Source organism: Myotis nattereri (genome assembly GCF_964212035.1).
Source record: "Myotis nattereri genome assembly, chromosome: 4".
Lineage (NCBI taxonomy): Eukaryota > Metazoa > Chordata > Mammalia > Chiroptera > Vespertilionidae > Myotis > Myotis nattereri.
In genome coordinates, this window is record NC_138079.1 from 83140764 (window position 1) to 83163656 (window position 22893).

The following is a 22893-nucleotide window of genomic DNA, read 5'->3' on the forward strand; positions in this document are numbered from 1 at the left end:
ATTGCATACCCGTGGGTGCCCCAGGCCTGTGCTTCTCATTCTCCCCAGCGACTCCCCCAAGGGCACAACCTGTTTCAGGCCCCCTCCCCCCAGGTCCCTTAGTCACCTCGCACTTCCAGCCCCTGCCTTCTTTCTCCTGCGTCTCTCCTGGTGGGTCCCTCCCAGTTTGAGAGATTCTACCACCTGCTGGAACCCTGGGCGCCCCTGCCCCTTGCTGTTTGCCACCAAATCCTACCCAGACTCTTTCCCCTCCAGCCTCGGCCTCTGTCCCAGTGCAGGGCTCACTGCGTGCCCTTGCCTATCACAGCAGCCTCCTTGCCCTCATTCCCTCCATCATCCCTCAGCTCCCGAGAGCGGTTTTGCTAATGTGCACTTCTAGTCTGTCACATCCCTTGCTGATGTCCCCCATGGCTCCTCACCCCTCCAGCCTGATGCCTGGAAGTAGGTGTGAGCATTGGGGTGCCCATGCCACACCCACATAAGAGCTCACCTTTAGTTCGGGTCGCCTCAGCCTGGCGGCCAGCACTGGAAGACCCCTCTCCCATCACTGTCCCTGCCAGTCCCGGAATCCCACTCCTCCACACACATTTTAGCCACTAAATCCTCGGCTGTTTGATTGACCTGGCAGGTGTGGTGTGTGCCTGGCTTGTTCCACGTGCTCCCCCTCCCCCTGCCTCCACTCCCTGCTCCCTGCTACAGAACCTGCCCCCTCCCCACCCTGCCCCATGGTGTGTTGTGGCCCTCTGGACACTATAGTCCCCGCATTCTGGTCACAGGCTCAGGAGGGGAGCCAGGAGCATGGGTACCCTGACTGCCAGGACCCCTGCTGGGGAAGGAGGAGCAGCACAGGGAGAGCTGCCACTCTCAGGGTGAGCGTCCCTGAGGCCTCAGCCAGCAGCAGTGTCCTGCCCAAGCACCACCCTCCCAGCAGCAGACCCTGCGGGTGGGCCATGGCCCAGTCCCCCATCAGAGTCTGGCCTGGGAGCCCCCTTCTGAGTGCCACCTCTCTTGCCCTCTGGGCAGGCTGGCACTTAGAGATGGGCTTTCCACTGCCCTATTTGGCACCAACTGTCCTTCCGTCGGGGCCACACCCTGGGCTGCCGGTTGGCAGAAAGTTCTTGGTCCTCATCTACACTGAAACTTTGGTGTGCCCTCCCCACCCCCAACCCCCCGCCTGGGTTGGGGGACGGGGGCAGCAACTGAAATGGAAACCCTGAAATGCAGCCCGGGTTTGTCTTCCGTAAATGGTAATTGAGGGCTACACAAAGGGGGCCTGTTGGTCTGAATGCCACCCGCCCTCTCCCGCCTCTCCCGCACCTTTGTCTAGGCCGGAGTCCCTGGGGGAGGTGGTGTGGGCATCCCGGGCCTTCGGAGATCACAATAGAGGCCCTTCCCAGCAGCTCCCGTGTGCCAGGCACGGAGGGGCGGTTGTGAACTGCTTTGAGGCAGCCATACTTTTACCCCATTTCACAGGTGATGAAACCGAGGCACTGGGCCAAGCTCCCACAGCCACTCTGAGTCTGGGGTTTGGACCTCCCCGAAGCTTAAATCTACTTCCTCCCAGGCCTCCCCCATCCGCACAGTGTGGCCAAGGGCCAGTTTATCACCATGTCTAGCTTTTTCCAAGAAACCCTTCCTCTGCCCAGGAACAGAGCTGAGTCACAAAGGCCAGTTTGCCCGAAGCCTCCTCCCCCTCTTCCTCTTCACCATTCTTCTCATCTCCCCTTCCCATGCTCCCCCAGCTTTGGAGGCCCTAGGGGAGGTGGGGGTGGGGAGTGGGCTGCTTGCCTCTCCCCCCCTGGCCCTCCCCACCCCCTCAGCAGTAGTGGCTGGGGCTGAGTCAGTGCTGCCTGGTTCTCTCCTCCCACCAGCTCCTCTGGTCTCCTTGGTCAGCGAGGCGTGTGCACGCTTTCTCCAGAGGCCAGGGGTCTCACACATGTTATTCCAGGCCTGGGCCGGGCAGGGTGCGTGGAGGGCCCATGCGGGGTCTGGTCTCAGCCACTGAGCTGCGTGTGACTTTGGGTGAATCCCTGAACTTTCTGAGCTTCGGATGCTCTGCCTCTAAGATGAGCACTGCCTCCTCAGGGCGTGTGAGGACTCATGAGGCCACATTCCCACAAGGCCTGCTGCATAACAGGTTCTTCATACTGGAGGCTGTGGGGATCATCAGGGCAACGCCTCCGGAAGCCTTTCCTGAGAGGAGCGCCCATGGGGATTTGTCCCCTGGGCCACCGCAGGTGTGCTGTCCATGGAGTTTCTGGATCATGGGCTCTGTGCCAGACATCAGGCAGGGGCTGAGTTCTCGAGAGACTATGGCCCCACCTGGGGTTGTCCATGAGCTCTCAGGAGGCAAATGAGAACAGTATCCTCTCTCCTAGCTCAGTGTGTGTCCTGAGGTTTCTGTAGGGTAAAATCCTGGGAGACTTCCTGGAGGAGGAGGAGGCATCAGGTTAGGTGTTCTCACAGGAGGTTGGAATAGGTGAAGCAGGTGGGAGAAAAGGCACAGGCAGAGTCTGGGATGTGGGGAAGTGTCAGTTGTGTAGTAGCAGCAGCATACCTGGTGGGGAGCCTCCAATGCAGGGACGTGGTTATAATACCTGGTCGCTGTCTCCAAGGGCACCCTGGCTAGTGGAGAGGTCACACCAGCTACGTGAAACACCATGGCATCAGCCAGCCAGCTGGGCTGATGACCACAAGCTACTCAGTCCTGAGTAGTGGGCCCTGCAGAGGTGAGGGGGACCTCCTGGGCCTCTTCCTGCCATGGGCTAGCATCATTCATTTATTCAAAGGTGATCTATTGAGCTCCTGCAGGCACCCTTGTCAGAACTAAGGGTGCCAAAGCAAACAAAACAGACCCGAGTCCCTGCCCATGTGCAGTGGAGAAAAACACAACAGGGTCAGGGTGGGGAGGACTGGGTAGGGGTTGCAATCTTAGAAGGGAACACTGGAGCAGGTACTTGAAAGAGATGAACAGCACACCTAGATATTTGAGGGAAAAGCATTCCAAGTAGAGGGAACAGCATGTGCAAACGGCCCTGAAGCTGAAGCGTGCTTAGTGTGATCCAGGAGCTGCCGAAGGCCCGTGTGGTTTGAGCGGTGAGGGAGGGTCAGTGGTGGTGGAGGTGAGAGGTGAGGAGGGCTTTGAAGGCCATGGCACTACTATGAAGACCCTTCGAGGATTTTTTAAATATGTATTTTTTAAGTTGAGGTTTAATTTACTCATTTTAAGCAGACGGTTTGATGACTGTTAATCTAAACATACAATTAATTACGCAGCCATTACCACAATCCAATTTTAGAACATTTCTTCCCCCCAGGAAGTTCTCTCGTGTGTTTTCAGTCAATCCCTGGTCCCACCACCAGGCAACCACTGATCTGCTTTCTGTCTCTACTTTTGAAATTTTATATGAATAGAATCATACAATATGTATCCTTTTTTGTCAGATGTCTTTCACTTAGTATAATGCATTTAGAGGTTCATCCATATTTGTTGTATGTGTCAGTATTTTCTTACTATTGCTGAGTGCTGTACTATTGTATAGATGGACTGTTTGGATTTATATATACAAATATATATTGATTTCAGAGAGGAAGGGAGAGGGAGAGAGATAGAAGCATCAACAATGAGAGAGAATCACTGACCGGCCGCCTCCCGCATGCCCCACACCAGGTGGGGATCGAGCTTGCCACCTGGGCATATACCCTGACCAGGAACCAAACCACGACCTCTTGGGACCTCCCCGGTCACAGGTTGACGCTCAGCCACTGAGCCACGCCATGTTTGTGCATTCACCAGTGGATGGACCTTTGGGTTTTTACCATCCTTTGGTTATTGTGAATAAAGTTGCTATGCACATTTAAAAATAAATCCTTGTATGGATATATGTGTTTATTTCTCTTGGGTGTTTGGGTGTATGGTAGGTATGTATTTAAGTTTTTAAAAAACCGCCAAACTGTCTTCCAAAATGGCGGCACCGTTTTTCATTTCCAGCAGCAACGTGCGTGTGCAGTTTCTGTGCCTCCCACCAGCACTTGGTATTGTCCGTTTCCCTGCTGCTACGCCTTTCCAATTGGTGTGAAGTGGTATCTCTGAGGTTTTGGTCCTTGTTGCCTAGTGACTGATGATGTTGCTCATATTTCCACGTGCTTATTGCTGTTTGTGTATCTTCCTTGGTTAGTGAAATGACGCTCAGCTTTTTGTTCATGTATCATTAGGTTGTCATCAGTGAGTCGTAAGAGTTCTTTATATGTTCTGAATACAAGTCTTTTATTAGATATATGATTTGTAGTTTTTTTTCTCTGGGAGGGTCTTGGGCAGAGAAGGGGCCATGGGCATGGGGAGTGGGTCCAGGCTTCAGTCCCAAGCAACACACTCTTCTCTGCCTCAGGCATGTGGGCTGCATCAAGATTTCCTGGGTCAGAGGGTCCCCTGGCTAAGCCATAGGAACAGGAAGTTTGTTTTGGCCACCCACAGAGTGGCCACCCATTTGCTGTCAGCAGAGACCACCCTCACATGCCCTTGTTGGCTCAGCGCGTCCCTGTCAGGCTCGGGGGTGCCACCGCAGCCTAACCAGGCTCACAGAGACGTCACCAACTATGGGGCAGTTCCCCAGTGAACGAGCTTCCTGGAGGGCCCGATTCTGGGGAGCAAGGGAGCAGCCTCATGCTCTAGCCTGACCAAGTGTCTCCAGGCCCCAGAATTCCCGGGGTGTCAGAGTCGTGGGTCAGGGGACTGTGGTGTTGGTTTGCAGGCTCCAGGGCCAGGTCCGGGTCAGCAAGAATGCCCCGTGCTCCTGTCGGCTCACCTGGGCATGTAGGCGCGGCACTGTGTGCATTGGGGGAGCTTATTATTCTCTGTTCGTATGCTGGCAGCCCATGTAAGGAGCCGATCCTTCCCATGGCTGATCTTCCCAGGACAGGTAGAAGCTGCTGGCTCATCTTGCTGGCCTGAGAGCCGTTCTGAGGACACTGTATTCCTGTCGTGAGCATTGTAGGTTGGCTTCTGTATTAGTTAGGACTTTTGTGGTTGCAAGCAATGGTGTCCCTCAGATAGGTTTAGGCAAAAAGAGGAAATGATGCGCGCGTGTGTGTGCGTGTGTGCGTGTGTGTGTGTGTGTGAGAGAGAGAGAGAGAGAGAGAGAAAGAGAGAGAGAGAGAGAGAGAGAGAGAGAGAGAGGATGTGTTGGCTGATGTAAGCGAGGGCCTCAAGTGACCGTCTTCAGGCTCAGCTGGATCCAGGCCCTCCAAGTCCAGCCACTCAGCTCTGCTTTCTCTGTGTTGGCATTGTTCCTGGAGACTCTCCCAGGCTGTAGCTGGGGTGGCCCTGCAGTTACTGGCGTCCATCCCACACCCAGGCAGCCCCGCGGCAAGGAGAGCACCTCTTCCTAAAGGTTCCAGCCAGAGTCCAGGCCCTGATGCTCCTCGGGTCACGTGACTCCCCCTCAGTGAACCACTAGGGCTCTGACCAGGTCTGCGTCATGTCTACTCCAGGAGCGTGTGCGGGGTCAGCCCCATAAGACACGTGGACCCAGAGTGGAGAAAGGGTTCTCTAAAGGGGTAATGTTCCGTGACCCAGGGGGGATAGGGATATGGCTGGACAGGCGCAGGGTTTGGCATCCCTGACTCCGTCGGAGTGGAGTGCCCAGAGGCTTCGATTTCCCCTCCTCAGGTCCTGAGGGCATCAGGCTTTCATGCAGAAGCCTCCATTCGCCCGTGGTGCTCTGCACTCCCTCTCCCCACTGGACGGTGTGCTCCCGAGCTCAGGCACAACGGGGCCAGGCCCGCGGTGTGGCCTCTGTAGACATCGGTGCAAGAGGGTGTGCACACAGGACAGTGGGGGAAGAGGCCAGGGGACGGTGGCCTGTCCTCTATGCCTTGGAGACTGGAGGCTTCCCCTCTCAAGGGTCCCCTTTGTAAAATGCTAGTGCCCCGTGCACCCCGGACACCGTACGCGTCATGCCCTTCCTGTTGTAGTCATAGAGGCAGGGAGCTGTAACGGGGGAGAGTAGGCAGAGGCACGTGAGTCCGTGCTGGCGAGGGATGAGGCCTCTCTGTGTGCATGTCCCCGCACCGGTGGAGTGGGCAGTGCTGGGAGGGTGAGCCCAGGAGCGGGAGTGAGGCCTGTGTGGTGAGGCAGAGCCATGAGCTGGTTGATGACGTTAGATGTTGCTTTGTCAGACGCATCAGGAGGGGTGTGGGTTATTGGCTAGTCCTAGAGAGTCTGGGGGCTGATGGAGGTGAACTCATTGGGTTGCCGTGCATGTCAGAATCCACACCAGCCTGTGCTCTGTGGTGAGGGACATGCTCAGCTGTTGGGGGCTGTGCAGGCCCTTGTGACCCTGGCCTGGGGTTTCGGGGTTCATACAGCATTGCTGTAGACCCTAAGCCAGTTTGCTCCTGATTCTCACCTCCTGGGCCCAGGAGGTGGGCAAAGAGAACGTGCCCAACCTCTGAGTCCAGCAGACCAGGACACTTGTCCTGGCAGCACCACTGCCACACTGGGCCCACTCTTGCTGCCTGCCGGGGTCCAACCCCAGCTGGTCCGGGGTCCCCAAAGGTGTGGACGGAGTCGGCGAAGAAGGAATGACACGGAGACAGCGTTCAGTTGATCAGCAGCCTAGCCAGGATCTCCAGCAAAGTTCTGGTCTGGATCTCCAGCGAAGTTCTGTTTAGGATCTCCAGCCAGGTTCTGTGTCCATGGTCTCTTGCTAGGTTCTCCAGCCAGGTTCTCCAGGTTCTCCAGCCAGGTTCTGTAGCCATGTTCCCTCGCTAGGTTCTCCAGCCAGGTTCTGTCCAGTTTCTCCAGCCAGGTTCAGTCACCAGGTTCTAGTCAGGTTCTCTTGCCAATTTCTGTAGTCAGGTTCAGTCCAGGATCTTTTGCCATGTTCTCTCGCTAGGTTCTGTCTCTAGGTTCTGAGGCCAGTTTCTGTCCAGGATCTTTTGCCATGTTCTCTCCAGCGAAGTTCTTCTGTCTCTAGAGAACGTTTTGTGTAGGTTCTGTGCCAATTTCTGTCTCTCCCTGTTCTGTCTTCTTACATCTGTATTTATACCAGTTGATTCCAATCCTATCAATCTCTATTTCAAAGGTTAGGGCGTTTCTTATCTCCATTCCAGGGAGTAAAGATTATGTAGCTTAAGCATGATTGTTTGTAGTTAAAGTGATTAATTACCCACCTGGCACTTAGTTAAGAGGTTTTATTCCCTCCCTAACTTCAGGGGAAAATCCCTACCTGGGGAAACAACCTTTCTCAGAGACCTTGGTTAAAACACATAGTGCCTAGAAGGTGAGCAAACATATTAAGAACAGTATGCCATATATGCCAGGTCCCTTGAAACAGCAAGCATGGACCAGCTCCCGGCAGCTGCCGCTGCTCTGTGCCTCAGTTTCCCTATGTAGAAGAAGAGGGGTGATGGTGGTCTGTGCCTCACAGTGTTGGCAGTGTTGGAGTCCCGCGGTGTTGGTATCAGGGTGACCTTATGATGTGATCACTCTTATCCTCTACCCGCAGGTGAGTGACGATGGCAGGGAGAACGTGACCTGCACGGGCCCTTTTCCACCCACTGAGTGGCACCACCATGCAGAAGCCCAGCGGCCTGAAGCCCCCCGGCCGTGGGGGAAAACACTCGAGCCCCATGGGCCGGACGTCTGCTGGGTCAGCCTCAGCCTCTGCCACGGCGGCAGCCACCGGCTCCAAGGAAGGTGCGCAGGGCCAAGGGTAAGGGGCTGGGTGGGGCGTGGATCTCCCGGAAGAGCCGCTCTGTGACCGACTGGAGGCCGGCAGCACATGGACGTTCTTTCTGTCTGACTGTGATCCCTTGAACAACTAGTGACAAGCACCCATGCAGGCTGTACGTGCGCCGATCTATTCATGCTCCCCCAGCCCGGGAGGCGGGTTCCACTGCGGATGAGAAAATGGGGCTCCAGGGAGGCCTGGCATCTTGCCCAAGGTCACTCAGACTCCACCGCCTCTCTGCCCCCATTCTCCCCCTTCCAGGATCTGAGATTGTCCTAGTGGAGCCAGCCCATTTTCCCACCAGCCTTCTTGTCTGCCACCCAGAACCGTGCCCTTGAACCTTTCCTTATCTGACCCTGGTCTTTCTGTTGGTGGGCAGAGGACACCCTGGCTGGAGGAACCAGCTCCGGGGGCAAACAGAAGGGAATTGCTTAGTGACTTGCTTTTTCTGATCATAAAAGTAAGATGGACCCTGTGGGATATGTGGACAGTTTGATGCAGGAGTAAAATTGCCATCCCCTGGAGGCAACTATTATTTTGGTTTATGTCCTTACTCTTTTTCCCCCTTAAACCTATGTGTTATCATTCTGCATCTACAACTTGAAAATCTGCTTTTTTCCATTCAATATGATTAGATGAATTTTTCATATCATTAAAACTTCACATGCTCATCATTTTTAATGGCTGGAAAATACTCTGTTCATTCATCAACAAATATAAGTCAAGGGCCTGTTTGTTGACAGAGTCCTAACCCCTGACCGCTGGACTCTCATTCTGAACAAAACCGGATGTGGTCCCAGCCTTCAGGGCTGCCAGTCTGGTGGGGAGACTGAATGTCATGAGATCCTGTAATGGGGGCCTGCCCAGGTCTGGGAGGTGGGGACGTGCAAGCTGGGGTCTGGAAGGTGATGGTTTACTAGATGAAGAAGGGAGAGTATTCCTGGCAGAGGGAACAGCATGTGCAAAGGCTCAGTGGCAGGAGGGAGTATGGTGAGTACAAGGGAGGGAAAGCAAGTGAGTGAGGCTGAATATGACCAGTGGGAAGCGTGCTGGTGAGATGGTGGACTGGGCGGGGGCAGCTTGGGGTTATGCAGGGAGTTTTACTGACATCCTAAAAGCAGCAGGACGCCACTGGAGGGTTGTAAATCAAAAGGAATATGATAGAAGGAATTGGAAAAATTTCCTTAACCCATTCTCTTCAGTTGAAAATTGAGACTGACTTTTATGTTCACTTGATAAAAGATGCTGTGATGAACATCTTTGGGCACTGATCCTTGCTCTGAGTATATTGCAGCCATCAAGGTCTAATGCTTCCATGTCATCTGATTGGCGCAGAAGTTGGGGAGATAAAAGAATAGCCAGAGGCCAGACTGGGAAATCTGGGTCCTGGGTTGGGTTAAGGAGAGTTTGAGCCAAAGGCTTGGGCAGTTGGCAGAACCAGGTCCCTGGCAGAGCCAAACAGCCAGCATGACAGGGTGAGGAAGCTGTGTGGTGTGGCCACGGGGGACCTACACAGGCAGGTCCAGACTCCCCGTCTGAGGTGGCAAACCTTCCTTACTCCTGGGAGGCTCCTGAGCAATGAGAAGAGGCCAGGCGGGAGAAAACAAGGCGGGAAGGACATTCTAGGTGGAGAGAACAAGCGGAGCGAAGGCCATGAGGCAGGGATGGACTGTGTTTGTTAAGAAAGAAGGCAAGTCTGGGTGGAGAGGAGTGTGAATGATGCTGGGGAGGGTGGCAGAGGCAGATGATGAAGGGCAGGGGCTTTGGGTTTCAGGGTGATGGGAGCTGTGGGAGGGTGTTAACAGAGGAATGACAGCATGTGTACATCCCTCAGGCCACCACGTGCAGAACGGGCTGCGGGGGTTAAGAATGGCTTGAGGAGACCAGTGGCAATTGGTCAGATATTTCTCATTAATATCCCAGGTGAGGATATTTGTACTCACTGCCAGGGCTCTGACCACCATACGTGGGTCATCAGGGAAGACTTCTTGGAGGAAGCCTGAAAGAGCGTAGCCTTGACAGTGGGAGGATGTATTGGTGAAGAGGAGGCAGTGGAGTAGAGCGTGGGCAAAGACACCAAGTGGGCTGAGCTTGGTCGGGTGCAGGGGGGTGATGACAGTGGCGGTGGGTAGCCTACTTTCTGGAGAAGGGCACCAGCCAGGCCTGACCCTGACCCTCTTCTCTACTGGAGAGAGTCCTTTCCTCATTGCTCCCCCTGGTCAAGAGGGGCCTGAATGTGGCTCTGATCCAGATGTAATGTGCTCTGCCCCTGAGTTACTTAACCTCTCTGAGCCACTAATGGGAGCATAGCATCTCTGAGATCGTGTCAGTGAAGGAATGTGAAGTGCCTGCAGGTACAGAACTCATTAAAGAGTAATTTCTTTTCCTTCCACCCATCTGTAATCTCATTACAGAAAACTGGAAAGTGGTAAAAGAAGCATCCCTGCCCTGAATGTAATCACAGCCACCACTGTGACGATTCCCTTCCCGTCTTTCCCTGCTGCGCATATTGTTTAGTCGTTACATCATGGGTTGTGCCCGCATCCTGTTCCACCTTGGATGGTGCCTGCGGTGTCTTTGCCGTCCTTTAGAACAGCTGCGTCCTTTAGAACAGCTGCGTCGCAGTCCCTCCAGGGAGTGGGGATGGAGCGCACGGTGTGGCGTGCTGGTTGCTTCCGGGTCACACTGCCAGTGGCCTGGGAGCCCGGAGGGTGGGGGCCAGTGGTCTGACTTGGCCTGGGCCGCCCCCCCACCCCCACCCCAAAGGGCTGTTCCAGAGAGAGGAGGTGCCACTCCATGAATGTCTGATTGATGACAGAGCCATGCCCCTGTGCTCCACGTGGGCGTGAAAGGCTGCAGCTGGGCTTGGCGGTGCCCTCCCTCCTCTGGCACCAGCTGCCTTTGCAGACACCCAGGCTAGGGGAGAGCTGGCAGAGGCAGAGAAACCCTGTGAGAGGGGAAGGAAGGGAGAGCTGCTTTGTCCCTGCTCATAACAAGAGTCTCTGGAGAGGAGGGGGGTGGGAGCAGCAGGGCAGGGCCCCTCAGGCTGCCTCCTCTACCCCCTAGAACTGGCCATCTGCTCTCTGAGGTGCTGGAGGTGCTGCCCCCATCGGAGGCTGGGACCCTGTGTGAGGGGCAGGGGCCCTGAAAGATGAGCCTGAAGAGATGAGCCTGGTTGGGGATGGGGACAGTAAAAAGCTGGAATCTGTTTTGGGAATCGGGGCTGTGGCTGCTTCCCAAAGCATGAGCTCAGCTTCCTGGCAGAGGGTCTAGCCAAGGGCTGGGCCTGGACGGATGCCCCTGCCCCCTTCCCCGTGAGATGGAGGGCCTGTGTCGGTCCCAGGAGCTGTAACACACAGAGCAGCAGAACCAGGGGGCCGTTGTAGGGGGTCTCTCACACTAGCAGAGAGGTGGTCCGAGCAGGTGTGCAGGAAGGTGTCTGGGACAAACCTGTGGGCAAAGGCCTGAGTGAGGCAGCAAGGTCCGGGGCATCCCAGTCGGACAGGATGGAGCACTTGGAGGCTGCTCTGATCAGGAGGTCAGGGAGGGTCTTGCTCAGGAGGTGACACGGTACAAAGATCTGAGTGACAGGAGCCAGCCCAGCTGAGGTTAGGGGAAGAACATCAAGGCAGAGGGAACAGTGGTTGCAAAGGCCCTGAGGTTTGAGATGTCAGAGAACCAGAGAGCAGTGTGAGTGGGCAAGGGGGGCGGTCACTAAGGTCCAGGGCATGAGTCAGGGCCCCAGATGGAGTTGGGGGGCTGTGCCTGGGGCCACCTGGGGGTTTGGAATCTATCCTGGGCCTGAAGGAGAAGGGGGTTCAGGCCTCTAGGCTGGCGGCCCAGGACTGCTGCTGGCATACGGCCCTCCCTTTGGGCCAGGAGCGGCCTGTAGTGGTCGGCAGGGTGGGGGCTGCGGCACACTGTGAACAGGGGCCCTCAGCCCTTCCATGGGGTTCCCTCCTGAGCCCCAGGTCGGGGCAGGCCAGGCCAGGCGTCCCATTTGCTCCAATAGGAAGGGCTGACTGCAGAGGCCTGGGGCGGACTCTGTGCTGAGTGAAGGGACAGACCACAGCCACTGTGGCCCTCCCCTCTGCCCTTGCTCCGAGGGGGCAGGCAGGCCTTGAAGGACCGTTCCCATCCCGCACAGAATGGTCCAGCCCCAGAGGTGTCCTCTCCAGGAGGGACAAAATTTGACACTCGCTATGTCACAGGCAGGCTCTGCAGCAGTCATCGCATCACATTTCTCATTAACAGCCCAGTGAGAGAACTGCTCTTCTCCCCATTTTAAAGATGAGAAAACTGACGCTTGGAGCTCTCAGCTAAGCTGCCCAGAGTTACAGGGCCAGAGAGCGATGGCGCTGGAGCTGAGACTCAGGCTAGGCTAGGTCTAAAGCTGGCTCAAGCCACGGGCCTCTGGTGGGGTGGCTGGTGCCCCAAGTTCAGACCCAGCTCTACACACTCAGCTCAGACCCCGGACAGGTGGGCAGGGTGGGAGGAGTGGGCTGTTCTTATTAAGCGGGTCACAGCTGTCCCTAGAGTGCCTGCGGCCATTCCTCATGCTGCGGACCCAGGACACAGGAGGTCAAGGAAGAATGCGTGGATTTCCCCTCAGATAGGGAGCGGGCTACTCGGGGTGGGGTTCACCCCTATATCTTGATCCCCACAAAGGGTCCACCTGGGGCTGGCCCCAGAGCTTTTAGTTCTGGCTTACTGAGTTGGGCCTGGATACCCCTGCACTTCCTGGGTGTTCCAGACATGGCAGCCAGCCTGCTCTGCCCCAACGGGGCCCCAGAGCTGGCCTCTAGTCTTAGACACTGACCCCACCCCACCCCACCCTAAAGGGTTGTCTTTCACCTTGGCACCCCTGCTCCCTGGGAGGGCAGGAGGCATCATCCCTGTTGTAAGTGACTAGTCCCAGATGCTGTGCAAACCTGGGCAGAATTAGGGCCGCCAGCCCTGCAGAGCCAGACCAGCCAGCACAGCCCCCAGCAGCACTCCCTCCCTTCAAGGTCAACCTCTCTGGCTCTCCCCAACCACATCCTAAACTTTTTAATGGCCTCAGGATGGGGAAAGCCAAGCTGAGCATTTTTGTGGCTGGGCTGTGGAGGGGAGGGGCATCGAAGCCTCCTAATGCTCCTGATGTCACTGGTATTGATCCAGGGGGCGGGGGCCCAGCTGCCAGCACTGCCTGCCCCGGTGTGTGGCGGCAGCAGGGCTCCTCCATGGGGAGCTGGCTCTGCTCTTTCCAGGGTAAGCCGCCCACTTCTTTCTTCCCTGGGTCCCTGGCTGAGTCTGCTGGGAGGTGGCTTTACCCTCCTGATTTGGGGGTAGAGGGAATGGCAGGGGGTTTCTGAGTTCCATTTGGCTCTAGAAGGATGATGAGCAATCCCTGGGACTGAGGCCCACCCCTTAGTGGCTGAGAGCCGTCCCTTCTCCAGGGATGGGTGGTGGAGGCAGTGCAGCAGGGGGGTGCAGGGCCTGTGGTAGCCAGAAGGGATGGGCCCTGCCTTGGTCAGGGTGCGCTGGGACGGATGGACTCGGCTCTCCCTGAAGGCCATATTGGACTGACCTCAGGGTGAACTGGGCTGGGGGCTCATGGTGGCAAAGCCAGGCTCCCATGAGGAATGCATGGAGACCTGTCCCTTCTTCGTGCCCCATGCCTTGAGCTCCAGCTGGTGAGGAGGGGGAGCTTAGAGCAGAGAGCCTCTTCAGGGGCTGTGGGCATTTATGTATGTTGCTTTGGGGCCACCAGGGAGGGGAGTTCAGCGTCACGGCCAGCCTGCATTTCAGTCCTGGGGCTCCAAGGATGGGGAGAGGAGTTGGTATGGGCCCCACCTCCCAGCGCTTGGGTTCTGGGTGGGGTGCAGCTGCGTATCCTGGAAGGCAGACTGTGCAGAACCAAGGAAGAATGGAGCCCTGGCGGGTGGCTGCTGATGAGGGCTGTTGGAGCTGGTCTGATGGGCAGGCAGGGTTTCCTTAGGGAAATGACAGAGGGAAATGCTGTACTTCAAGGCCAGGGCGGCCATGTTCGGCCTGGGGCAGCCCTAGTTTACACCTGTGGTCTTGGCATGATGCTGTCTTAATAACACCTCCTTTCCCTCCAAGGTGCCTGGTTTTGGCTGATGAATCGTGTGGTTACCTTATTTATAGCCCTTCCCAAGTGGCCACAGTGCACTTTAAAGGCTCTGAAAAGTCCTGCAGCAACATAACCCTAGCTTTGTTTAAGCCACTGGTTCTCAAGCTTGTTTGCAGTTTGAGAATAAGTTTTATTTTTCATTGTACTCATTAACACCCTGTGGAACTATTTTCTCTGGGACATTTAGGAAACGGACCAGCTCCTGGAGGGACCGGATCCTAGCATAGGCGCGCTTGGTTCCCCCTGGCCTCTCACGGCAGGGGCAGACTTAACAGCACAGCTGTCCCTGTGGGTTCCTGCAAAGCCCCTGCTTGTGTTTTTTCAAATGGATTCTTTTTTGTCCTGACCCTGTGTCCCCATTCCCCCAGCCCCAGGCATTTGTGCCTCAGTGCTGTGTGTTGGGACACCCTGAAACCTTGCTTTCTCCTCAAGCATCACATCAGAGACATTTCCTTGCGAGAATAATTTTTAAGGGTGGCTTGATAATTTGCATCACTGTTCCCCTCTTTTGGGGCACTTAGATTCAGGTTTTGTTTTTTGTTGGCTTTGTGAATGACAAGACAGTGAGTTAGTTTTTTCTTTCTAAATTATTTCATTGGGAAATGGGGCAAAGATTACCTTCCTTATTTTAGTTTTTCTTCTTGAAAACATTGTACTTCATTGTTATTATAGTTCATTACAAAAGTAGCATTAAAAAGCAAAAAGGTAACATAAAAAGTGATCTGTATCTAAAGATTTCAAATGGACGGGGTGGAGGGATGATGGCGTGATTGGGTTTGCCTTGCAGAGGGCTCACTCTGAAGGCTTTGGAGGAGGGCCTGGAGCAAAGGCGGGCGACTAGAGTCTGGGAGACGATTTTGGAGGTTGCTGTGCTGAGCAAGGTGTGAAATTTCAAGAGCCTAAACTTGGGAGGGGCCTTTGAGACCCTAGACAGAAATGTGGATTTAGGAGTTATTTCTTCTGTGGAATTGCTGGATCTTGATGGGTAACTAGGTTGTTGGGGTAGGAGGGGAAGGAGCAATGAAGGTCAGGGCCTGAGTAAATGAATGGGTAGGGGGCACTTCCAAGATGGGGAGGACAGAGGAGGAGCTCTTAGAGGAGGTCGGGGGAGGGGGTCCTTTGGTTCAGGACGTCAAGTGTGAGATTCTGGGGGACATCCTGGAGGAGGCAGCTGCTAGGTGGGCAGGTCTGGTATCCAGGGAAGGAATCTGAGCTGGAGAGGGCAGTTAGGGCCCAACTTCATTCTGTATCTTCCGGTGTCATTTAGATCTTTTACAAGGAGGATTTATCAGTGTCTTTTAAAAAGCAGAAGTATGTCAGTATACAGGCAGTAGCTGAAGCTTCCGGAGAGGGTAGGGTTATGTGGGGGTCACAGTCACAGTGTAGGTCAGGGTTCCCCAGGCACTGCCTCTCCCCTCTCCCCCCTGCCCTCTGAGTGGAGACTATCAGGGACTTGGAGCTTCTCTGTATCCTCTTCCGATCTCTCATTTGTGGGGTATGTAGAGAATGTATACGTGTCTTGGACCAGCCACCCATCCAGGGTGTGGGCTGGGCTGGAACTGGTGGTGTGGTAGTGCCAACCCATGCCCGCTCACAAGGACCAGTTGTGAAATTTCAGGAATTTTGCCAGTCAGATGTTAATCACAGCCATTATTCTTTTTAAAGCAGATGGTGTAAATTTACAATTAAGTAAATTCTATTAAAAAACAAAGGTAATATGTTCAAAACTCATGACTTCTGGTGGTACTTCTGGTAGTGTTTGCACCCTCATACTGCTATTATTTTACTCATGGTAAGATTTATAATATCTGTGTTTTTGAGGTTATTTATTCTGTGGTGGAAATACTGTATCATTTCTCCCAGCACCATGTTCAGTGATATCATGCTGGTAGTTTGAAATTGGCCAGGGTGGGAAAATTTACACCATGGAAATTGGCAAATGCTACAGATCAGAGTTATTTATTTATTTTCTCCCAGAGAGCTAGTTGTTCAGCCTTGACCAGCAGCTACTGGCTGGAAAGTAGGTGGGAGGAGGAATGGACAGAGGCTGTCCTGTTGGGAAGGACCACCAGGGTGGAAGAGGCAGAGAGGCCCCCAGTCCTGTCACAGAAACAGGGAGCTTTCCGAGAGGGTGGACAGCAGGGACAGCAGCCACAGGTTCGGAAGGGGCACTGTCGGCCTCCCTCCGGCAGTGTCCATGGGGAGGGGTCGGGAGCTGAGGGTCAGAGAGGGCCTGGGAAGCAGAGTCTCCTCAGCGGACGGAGCCACTTCCTTCGATGGTGCCGGATGGGAAACACCCTCCTCTCCAGGCGCAGGAGGCCGAGTCCTATCTATACGGCCTCGCTGTGCTCTCAGCTACGCAGCACATGTGCATGTGCATACAAGGCCTAGAGAGACACACGCCAACGCGTTAACTGTGTCATGTCTGTATGATAGGACTATTGGTGCTTTAATTTTTAAAAAATCGCTAACCTATGTTTTCTAATTTTCTTCCGTGGCATATGAAAGACCTCTGTGATAAACATTTAAATAGAAAGGAAAGCTTGATTGCTGGGAAGGCGAGTGGAGGACAATAGGAGGAGAAGCTGCTGTTTCATGGGCCGGGGTGTTGATGCCACGGTGGGCTCTGTTGGAGAGCCAGTCGGGGGGGAGAGATGGGGAGGCAGCTCCCAGGAAGACCAAACGGGAATAGAAGTTTGCTTCTGAAGAGAGAAGAGGGCTCTTAGCTTTCCTCTAGGATAGCGGTTTTAACCAGGGTTTTGCAGCACACTGGTGTGCCATGCGAAGTTTTAAAACATACTGTACCTGGCTCTGAAGTCAGGGGCACTGACCTCTTGACCCTCAGCGGCTGAGATGGGCAGATGTGGAAAGGACCTGTCCCTGCCTCCCCAGGCAGGTGGGACTTGAGTCCTTGTGGAAAGGGGAGGATGCCTTCTCACCTGGGCCTCCACCCACTGTGGACCAGGCCACCAGCTGCTGTCACTCCACACCGTGTCCATTAGCCCTTTCCATCCAAGTTCTACTTTGAACTTGAAACCTGAAAGAAATGTCCTCATGCCCGCGTCTAGGAAAGGATCAGCTAATCCTGTGAGCTTTAAGACTCTCGCTGCCTCGGGGGTTTGCTGAGACCCCTGCTGCTCTGTGCAGGAACATGGAGGGAGCAGGACCCAGATCCTGGCTTCAGGGAGCTTCCAGGGCCTGCCTCAGAGCCTCAGAGCCGTGAGGGGGCAGCCAGGTCCGAGAGCGGGGTACTCACAGCAGCTCCTCCAGGAGAGATGGGGTCCATAGACTATCAGTGCTGGCCGGGTCCCTGGCTATTCTGACCCAGTTCTTAGTTGTCCCACGGGGAAACTGAGGCCCAGATAAGAGAAGGGGCTTGGCCAGGCCTAGCCAGCATGTTACAATGGCTCCCTGGAGGGAAGGGGACTCTGAAAGGGTTTTGTTTTTTTAAATTTTGTTTTATTTTGTTTGTTTGCTTGTTTTGTTTGTTTTAGTGAGTTTTAAAAAGCATTTATTGGGGTGACATTGGTTCATAAAACCATACAGGTTTAAAGTGTACAACTCAGCATAACATCACCTGCACTCTGCATTGTGTGCCCATCGCCCCAAGCAAAGTCTCTTTCTGTCTCCTTTCTCCCCCTTTGCCCACCTGCCCTCCCCACCCCCCTTCCTTCTGGCTTTCACCACACTGTTGTCTGTCTGTCTGTATGTATGTGTATATATATATATATTTTTTTTTTAAATTTTTTTTCTTAATCCCTTCGCCTTTTATCCAGCCCTCTAAGCCCCCTCCCCTCTGACAGCTGTCAGTCTCTTCCATGCATCCATGCTTCTGTTTCTATTTTGTTCGTCGTTTTATTTTGTTCATTAGATCCCATATAAAAGTGAGACCCATATAAAAGTGATACTTGTCTCCCTCTGGCTGGCTTATTTCACTTAGCACAATGCTCTCCAGGTCCCTCCATGCTGTTGCCAAAGGTAAGAGTTCCTTCTTTCTTGGCCCTGGAAGGGTTTTCCACGCCTCCCCACGTTCAGGCTGCTGAACGCTCCCCAGTGTGAGAGGGGGATTTGATGAGGGTTTGCCAAAGAGGAAAAATGGAGCAAAATGCCAGAGTGCGGTTGCCCCAGGGTTTGACCTGGATTTTAGCAGCTGTTGAAACAACTGGTCCCTGGGCCTGTGGCCCCTGGAAGGGGCGGGTGGGGGAGAAATATTACCTGAGGGTCTGCCTGAGCCGGGACAGCTGGGCGGGAAGACAGCTGAGTAGGCAGCCTTTTGCCAAGAATAGCCGAGAATAGCTGGGTTCCCTGGGACCTGGGACTCTCCTCTGTAAGCAAAGGACAGGCAGAGAAGGCTCGTACCTGGACCACCGCCGTTCAGTTCCGGTAACAGACATCAGGCAGGCCCTTGGCACAGGGAAGTGTTGTAGAAATGGATACGGAGACGACACTGACACCTGCTAGGCATGTGTGCCTCCTGGGGCGTCATTGAGAGGGAGGGCTCTGGGCCAGACCAGCAGGGCCCAACTCCTGCCTAGGTAACAGGGGCAAGTCCCATAGCCTCTGTTTCCTGTCTGCAAGATAAGAATGCAACATATTAAAAGCCTATTGGGGCATGCACTGGCACTTCATAAATGCTAGTTGCTGCTTTAATGGTGATCACATCACACCTCATTGTTGATGGGCCCACCGGCCCCTTGGGCAGTGTTAGGAGCGGGTGGGGGCTTCTTTCCCTTCTGCCTGCTTTTCAGAGCAGCTTTGCCTAAGGGAGGTGCCTGCCTGACCTAGGTCCCAGCAGAAGCTCTTTGTGGTACAGGATTGTCCTAAATCCTAAATCAAGATTGAGGACTCCCAGGAGCTCGGCCCAGACACAAGGAACCAGCAGGATGGGGTCTGTGTCAACTGACTTGCACTCGGTGTTTTATGTCAATTTCAGAGGGTTCGGACCCCCCCCCCCGCCCCCCTTATTTTACTCAGGGCTAGAGCCACTTGCCCAAGATCATCAGAACCTGCCTGGAAGTCCTTCTTCTGCCTCCTGTGCCTTTGTGGTTTTTAATTTTTTTCTAGCCCCTTAGTTTTTGTATAAGTCATTCTCATGAAATAACATAAGCCAGCACTTGTGGGCACTCGTATGGACCAGGCAGGCGCCGTCCCTATCGTCACACAACAGCCCAGAAGAGAGGTGCAGGTGAGCGCCACAGGTGGGGCGGCGGAAGCTTGGTTCCAGAGCAGGACTGCTGGGCTCCAGGACCTGCCCCCTCAGCCACTGTGACCTCCGCCTCCTGGGATCTCGGTGGTGGAAGAGAGCCTTGGGCCCCAAACCAGGGTCCCACTCAGGCATCTCATCTCCACAAGAAATGAAGTAAGAGATGAGATTGTTTCCTGATTGTGGGGAGCCCTAGGGTTTAGCCAGATTCTGGGAAATAGGTCCATTCAGGGGAGTCCACAATTTGGGGTGATGATAGTTTGGGGCTGGGCATTGTGTGTACGTTTTTTAGATGATTTGCAAGTGCCCTGCACCAGGAGCCAGAGGCCTTTGGCCAGGGCTTGACTCTGCTGCCTACTGCTTGGGAGCTGAGATGAAGCACCTGCCGTCTCTGGGCCCGTGTCCTCAGCTGTAAAACTGGGACAACAAAATCCCTTCGCAGGGTTAGCTGTGAGGGCCGGTGGCTGCCGCATGCCAGCCTCCATGCACAGAGCATCCGTCAGTGGGTCTGATGACTGCGGTTGTTGATCAAATTCAGCATTAAAGCTCGTTGATCTCCCAGAGCCCAGCTCCCAGGTGAGAGGCGGTCCCTTCCCGCCTGTCAGGAACCCGTCCTGGCTGCTGGGGCCTGGGTGCCACGTGCTTTCCCACCACCGCTGCCAGTGCCAGAGGGAGACCTGCTGCTTGGCCTCCTGTGTTGGGCCTGCCTTGGAATTGCGTGGCTTCCTCGTCCCGGAAGCTCTGTCCTTAAGGGTTAGTTTCCAGCCCAAGACAGCATCCAGCCAGGCCGGGGCCCCGGGGCCCTTGGCCTTGGATGAAAGGAGGACTCAGGTTGGAGCTGCTGCCCTGGGCCCCCTCCACTGGCTGCCCATGGAAACATCAGGGTCAGAAACACCTGCTTGCCCCATCTCCGTCTGCGTTTCACAAGCCCATCGCCTCTGGAACAGAGAAGGACGAGCTCTCCTCTGCTTGATGCGTGGTCCGGCAGGAAGGAGGGCAGCCTCCGGACCTTGAGGTGCAAACAGCAAGGCTTTCTGAGCTCCCACCTTCCCAGGAGCCTAGGACCCAGGAGCCACACACACTCAGAGCACGGTGGGGCCAGCTCTGCTTTGTCCTTTCCTGAGTGACCTTGAGCAAGTTGCTTCCCTTCCCTACCTCCTGGGAGGTAGGCCCCTCCCAGAGTTTGAGTCCCATTTCTGCTGTGTGGCCTTGGGCGAGGCCTTTGCCTCTCTCAGCCTCAGGGTCCTCCTTCCTACAAGGAGGACTGGGTTAGGGGGCCCAGTTCAGGCCAGAGAACCCCACGGTCAGTCCTAGGAATGAGGTTACACACTTGCTTCCTCCTCCTGCCCTCCTCCCTCCCACTTGTTCTGGTCTGCACAGCCCTGAGGCTCAGACTTGGGAAGGAGGAGGAGAGGGGAGGTTTAGGGGTGGAGTAAGATATTTTTCCTGGCTCTTTCTTTGCCCCAAAATGTCTGTGGCTATGGCCAGCTGTCAAGGAATGGCCTTTTGCTGGGGCACAAGGTCCGTGAAGAATGAGACCTGCCCAAGCCCACACTGCCAACCACACCTGCCTCAGTTTCCCCATCAGGTAACCAGCACTGCACCTTCCAGCTCTCACTCAGTCCTAACCATTGCCTCTCTCCTCACTCTCCAGGCTCCCCACTGCACAAGCAGGCCTCGGCACCCTCTGTGGCTGTGCCCGCTGCCTCTGAGAAGCCTGGCCCGAAGGCAGCCGAGGTGGGCGATGACTTCGTGGGGGACTTTGAGGTCGGCGAGCGGGTATGGGTGAATGGCGTGAAGCCAGGTGTGGTGCAGTACCTGGGCGAGACACAGTTCGCACCCGGCCAGTGGGCCGGCGTGGTGCTGGACGAGCCCGTGGGCAAGAACGACGGCGCTGTGGGCGGCGTGCGCTACTTCGAGTGCCCGGCCCTGCAGGGCATCTTCACGCGGCCCTCCAAGCTCACCCGGCAGCCCACGGCTGAGGGCTCGGGCAGCGACACCCACTCGGTGGAGTCGCTGACCGCCCAGAACCTGTCGCTGCACTCGGGCACAGCCACACCCCCGCTGACCAGCCGCGTCATCCCGCTTCGGGAGAGTGTCCTCAACAGCTCCGTCAAGACAGGCAACGAGTCGGGCTCCAACCTCTCGGACAGTGGCTCTGTGAAGCGGGGTGACAAGGACCTGCGCTTGGGAGACCGTGTGCTGGTGAGTCCCTTCCCCCCACTGCTGCACCCCACTAGGCAAGCTGGAACAGGGGGGCTGGCAGGGGTGGGTCCCGGCTGGGTCACCCAGTCCTTGTTAGAACCACACAGAGGGGCCAGGGAGACAGGCTAAGTGGGCTCTGCAGACTGTCGCTGCGTGACCCTGGGCAGGTGTCTTATCCTTTCTGGACCTCAGTCTTCCCATCTATAAAATGGGAATTTTAATAGTACCTTCCTCATCAGTTGAAATGCGTTAATATGTGTAATGCCTTTAGATGGTGCCTATACTTAGTAAGTGCCCCATAATGTCAGCTGTTATTGATGGTATCCATTGATCTGGGCCACCATCATGGATGTGCCAGGCCAATACTGAAACGGCCAGGGACTGGAGTGCTCAAGACCCCTGGCCCAGGGTCGGCGGTTGGTTCAGACACCTAATTAACCGTAATGGAGAGTAATTAATCACTGTTGCTGCGGAGGAGAGAACTGGGTCACAAGAGCCCACGGGCTCTCTAGGCCAGTCTGCCTGCCAGGGTCCCTCTTCTCCGGTACTCCCGCTGTTGGGGCAGGAGTAAGAGGGGGCAGTTGCCCTCAAGCCCTTCAGAGTCTGGATTCGTCCCATAGTATGAATGTGGGAGTGTTTTCCTGGCACCTGCTGTGAGCCAGACCTAGGCTGGGGGTGGCAAGGCACACAGGACAGGGCCAAGACCTGCTGTGCCAAATCCAGGGCCCAGGTGGCTCCGGGCTGACCCTGTCCTTCAAGAACCATGGTTTGGGGTAGGTGAGAATAACACCACGCGAGGAGGCCGGCTCAGCGTCTTCTGCTTCTCCCAAGCAAACAGCGTCTGGGCCAACCTTAAGTATCGCTGCAATGACACCATCCCAGAGGACTTCCAAGAGTTCCAAACCCAGAATTGCAATTGCCTGGATACGTAAACCCAAGGGGCAATTCATAACTGCTTTTCCAAACACTAAAGCCATATATTTTTTAACTTCCTACAACTTTCTTCATATATACAATGGCTTTCTTTTACCAGCCCAAAATATATCAAACTTTTTATATGAATGTAGCAATAAAGAAGAGATAATTTCTAAAAAAAAAAAATTACCTGAAGGGTGTCGGGCAGGCCTGGGGTCTGAGGAGCCAAGGAAAGGTACCAGTTGGTGGAGGGAGCGGTTCCTGTGCTCAGGTCAGATGGGGGCGAGTGGAGGGGTTTCCCACCTCAGGGTGGGGAGCACATGGCCGGAGCTCTCAGGCTGAGCGGGGAAGGGTTTGGCGGGCTCTGGAGTCCCAATGTGGGGATCCTCCCTCCCCACTCCAGAGACCTCGCACAGGGCCGTGGTTTCTCCTGGAGGCTTCTGGGAAGCGCATTTGGGTTGGGGGGACGAGAGGAAATGTTTATACCCATTTCCCCATTGAAACCTCAGGCCTTCATCAGAGCTGGCAGTGGTAGCAGCAGACGCCACATTGACTTCCCAGCCACAAGTGGGCTGAGCCCTCTCTCTGAGACACACTTTCTGGGGGTGTGCCCAGCGCTTTCTGTACCTTGTCCCTGTGGGCCCTCCCCTTTGCCTTACGAGATAGGGGTTATCCCCCCGTTTTACAGGTGAGGAAACTGG

General features: G+C 55.1%; 1 protein-coding gene across 2 annotated transcripts in view; it reads left to right on the forward strand.

Annotated features, from left to right (window-relative positions):
• CLIP2 (CAP-Gly domain containing linker protein 2) overlaps nt 1-22893 on the forward strand; it is a 68218-nt gene that overhangs the window by 9826 nt on the left and 35499 nt on the right. For both annotated transcript variants that reach the window (XM_081089739.1, XM_081089738.1), the window contains exons 2-3: nt 7509-7699; nt 20727-21277. In XM_081089739.1, the coding sequence (XP_080945865.1) occupies nt 7576-7699; nt 20727-21277 (675 nt within the window). In that variant the 5' untranslated portion in view covers nt 7509-7575. The remainder of the gene's footprint in view (nt 1-7508; nt 7700-20726; nt 21278-22893) is intronic.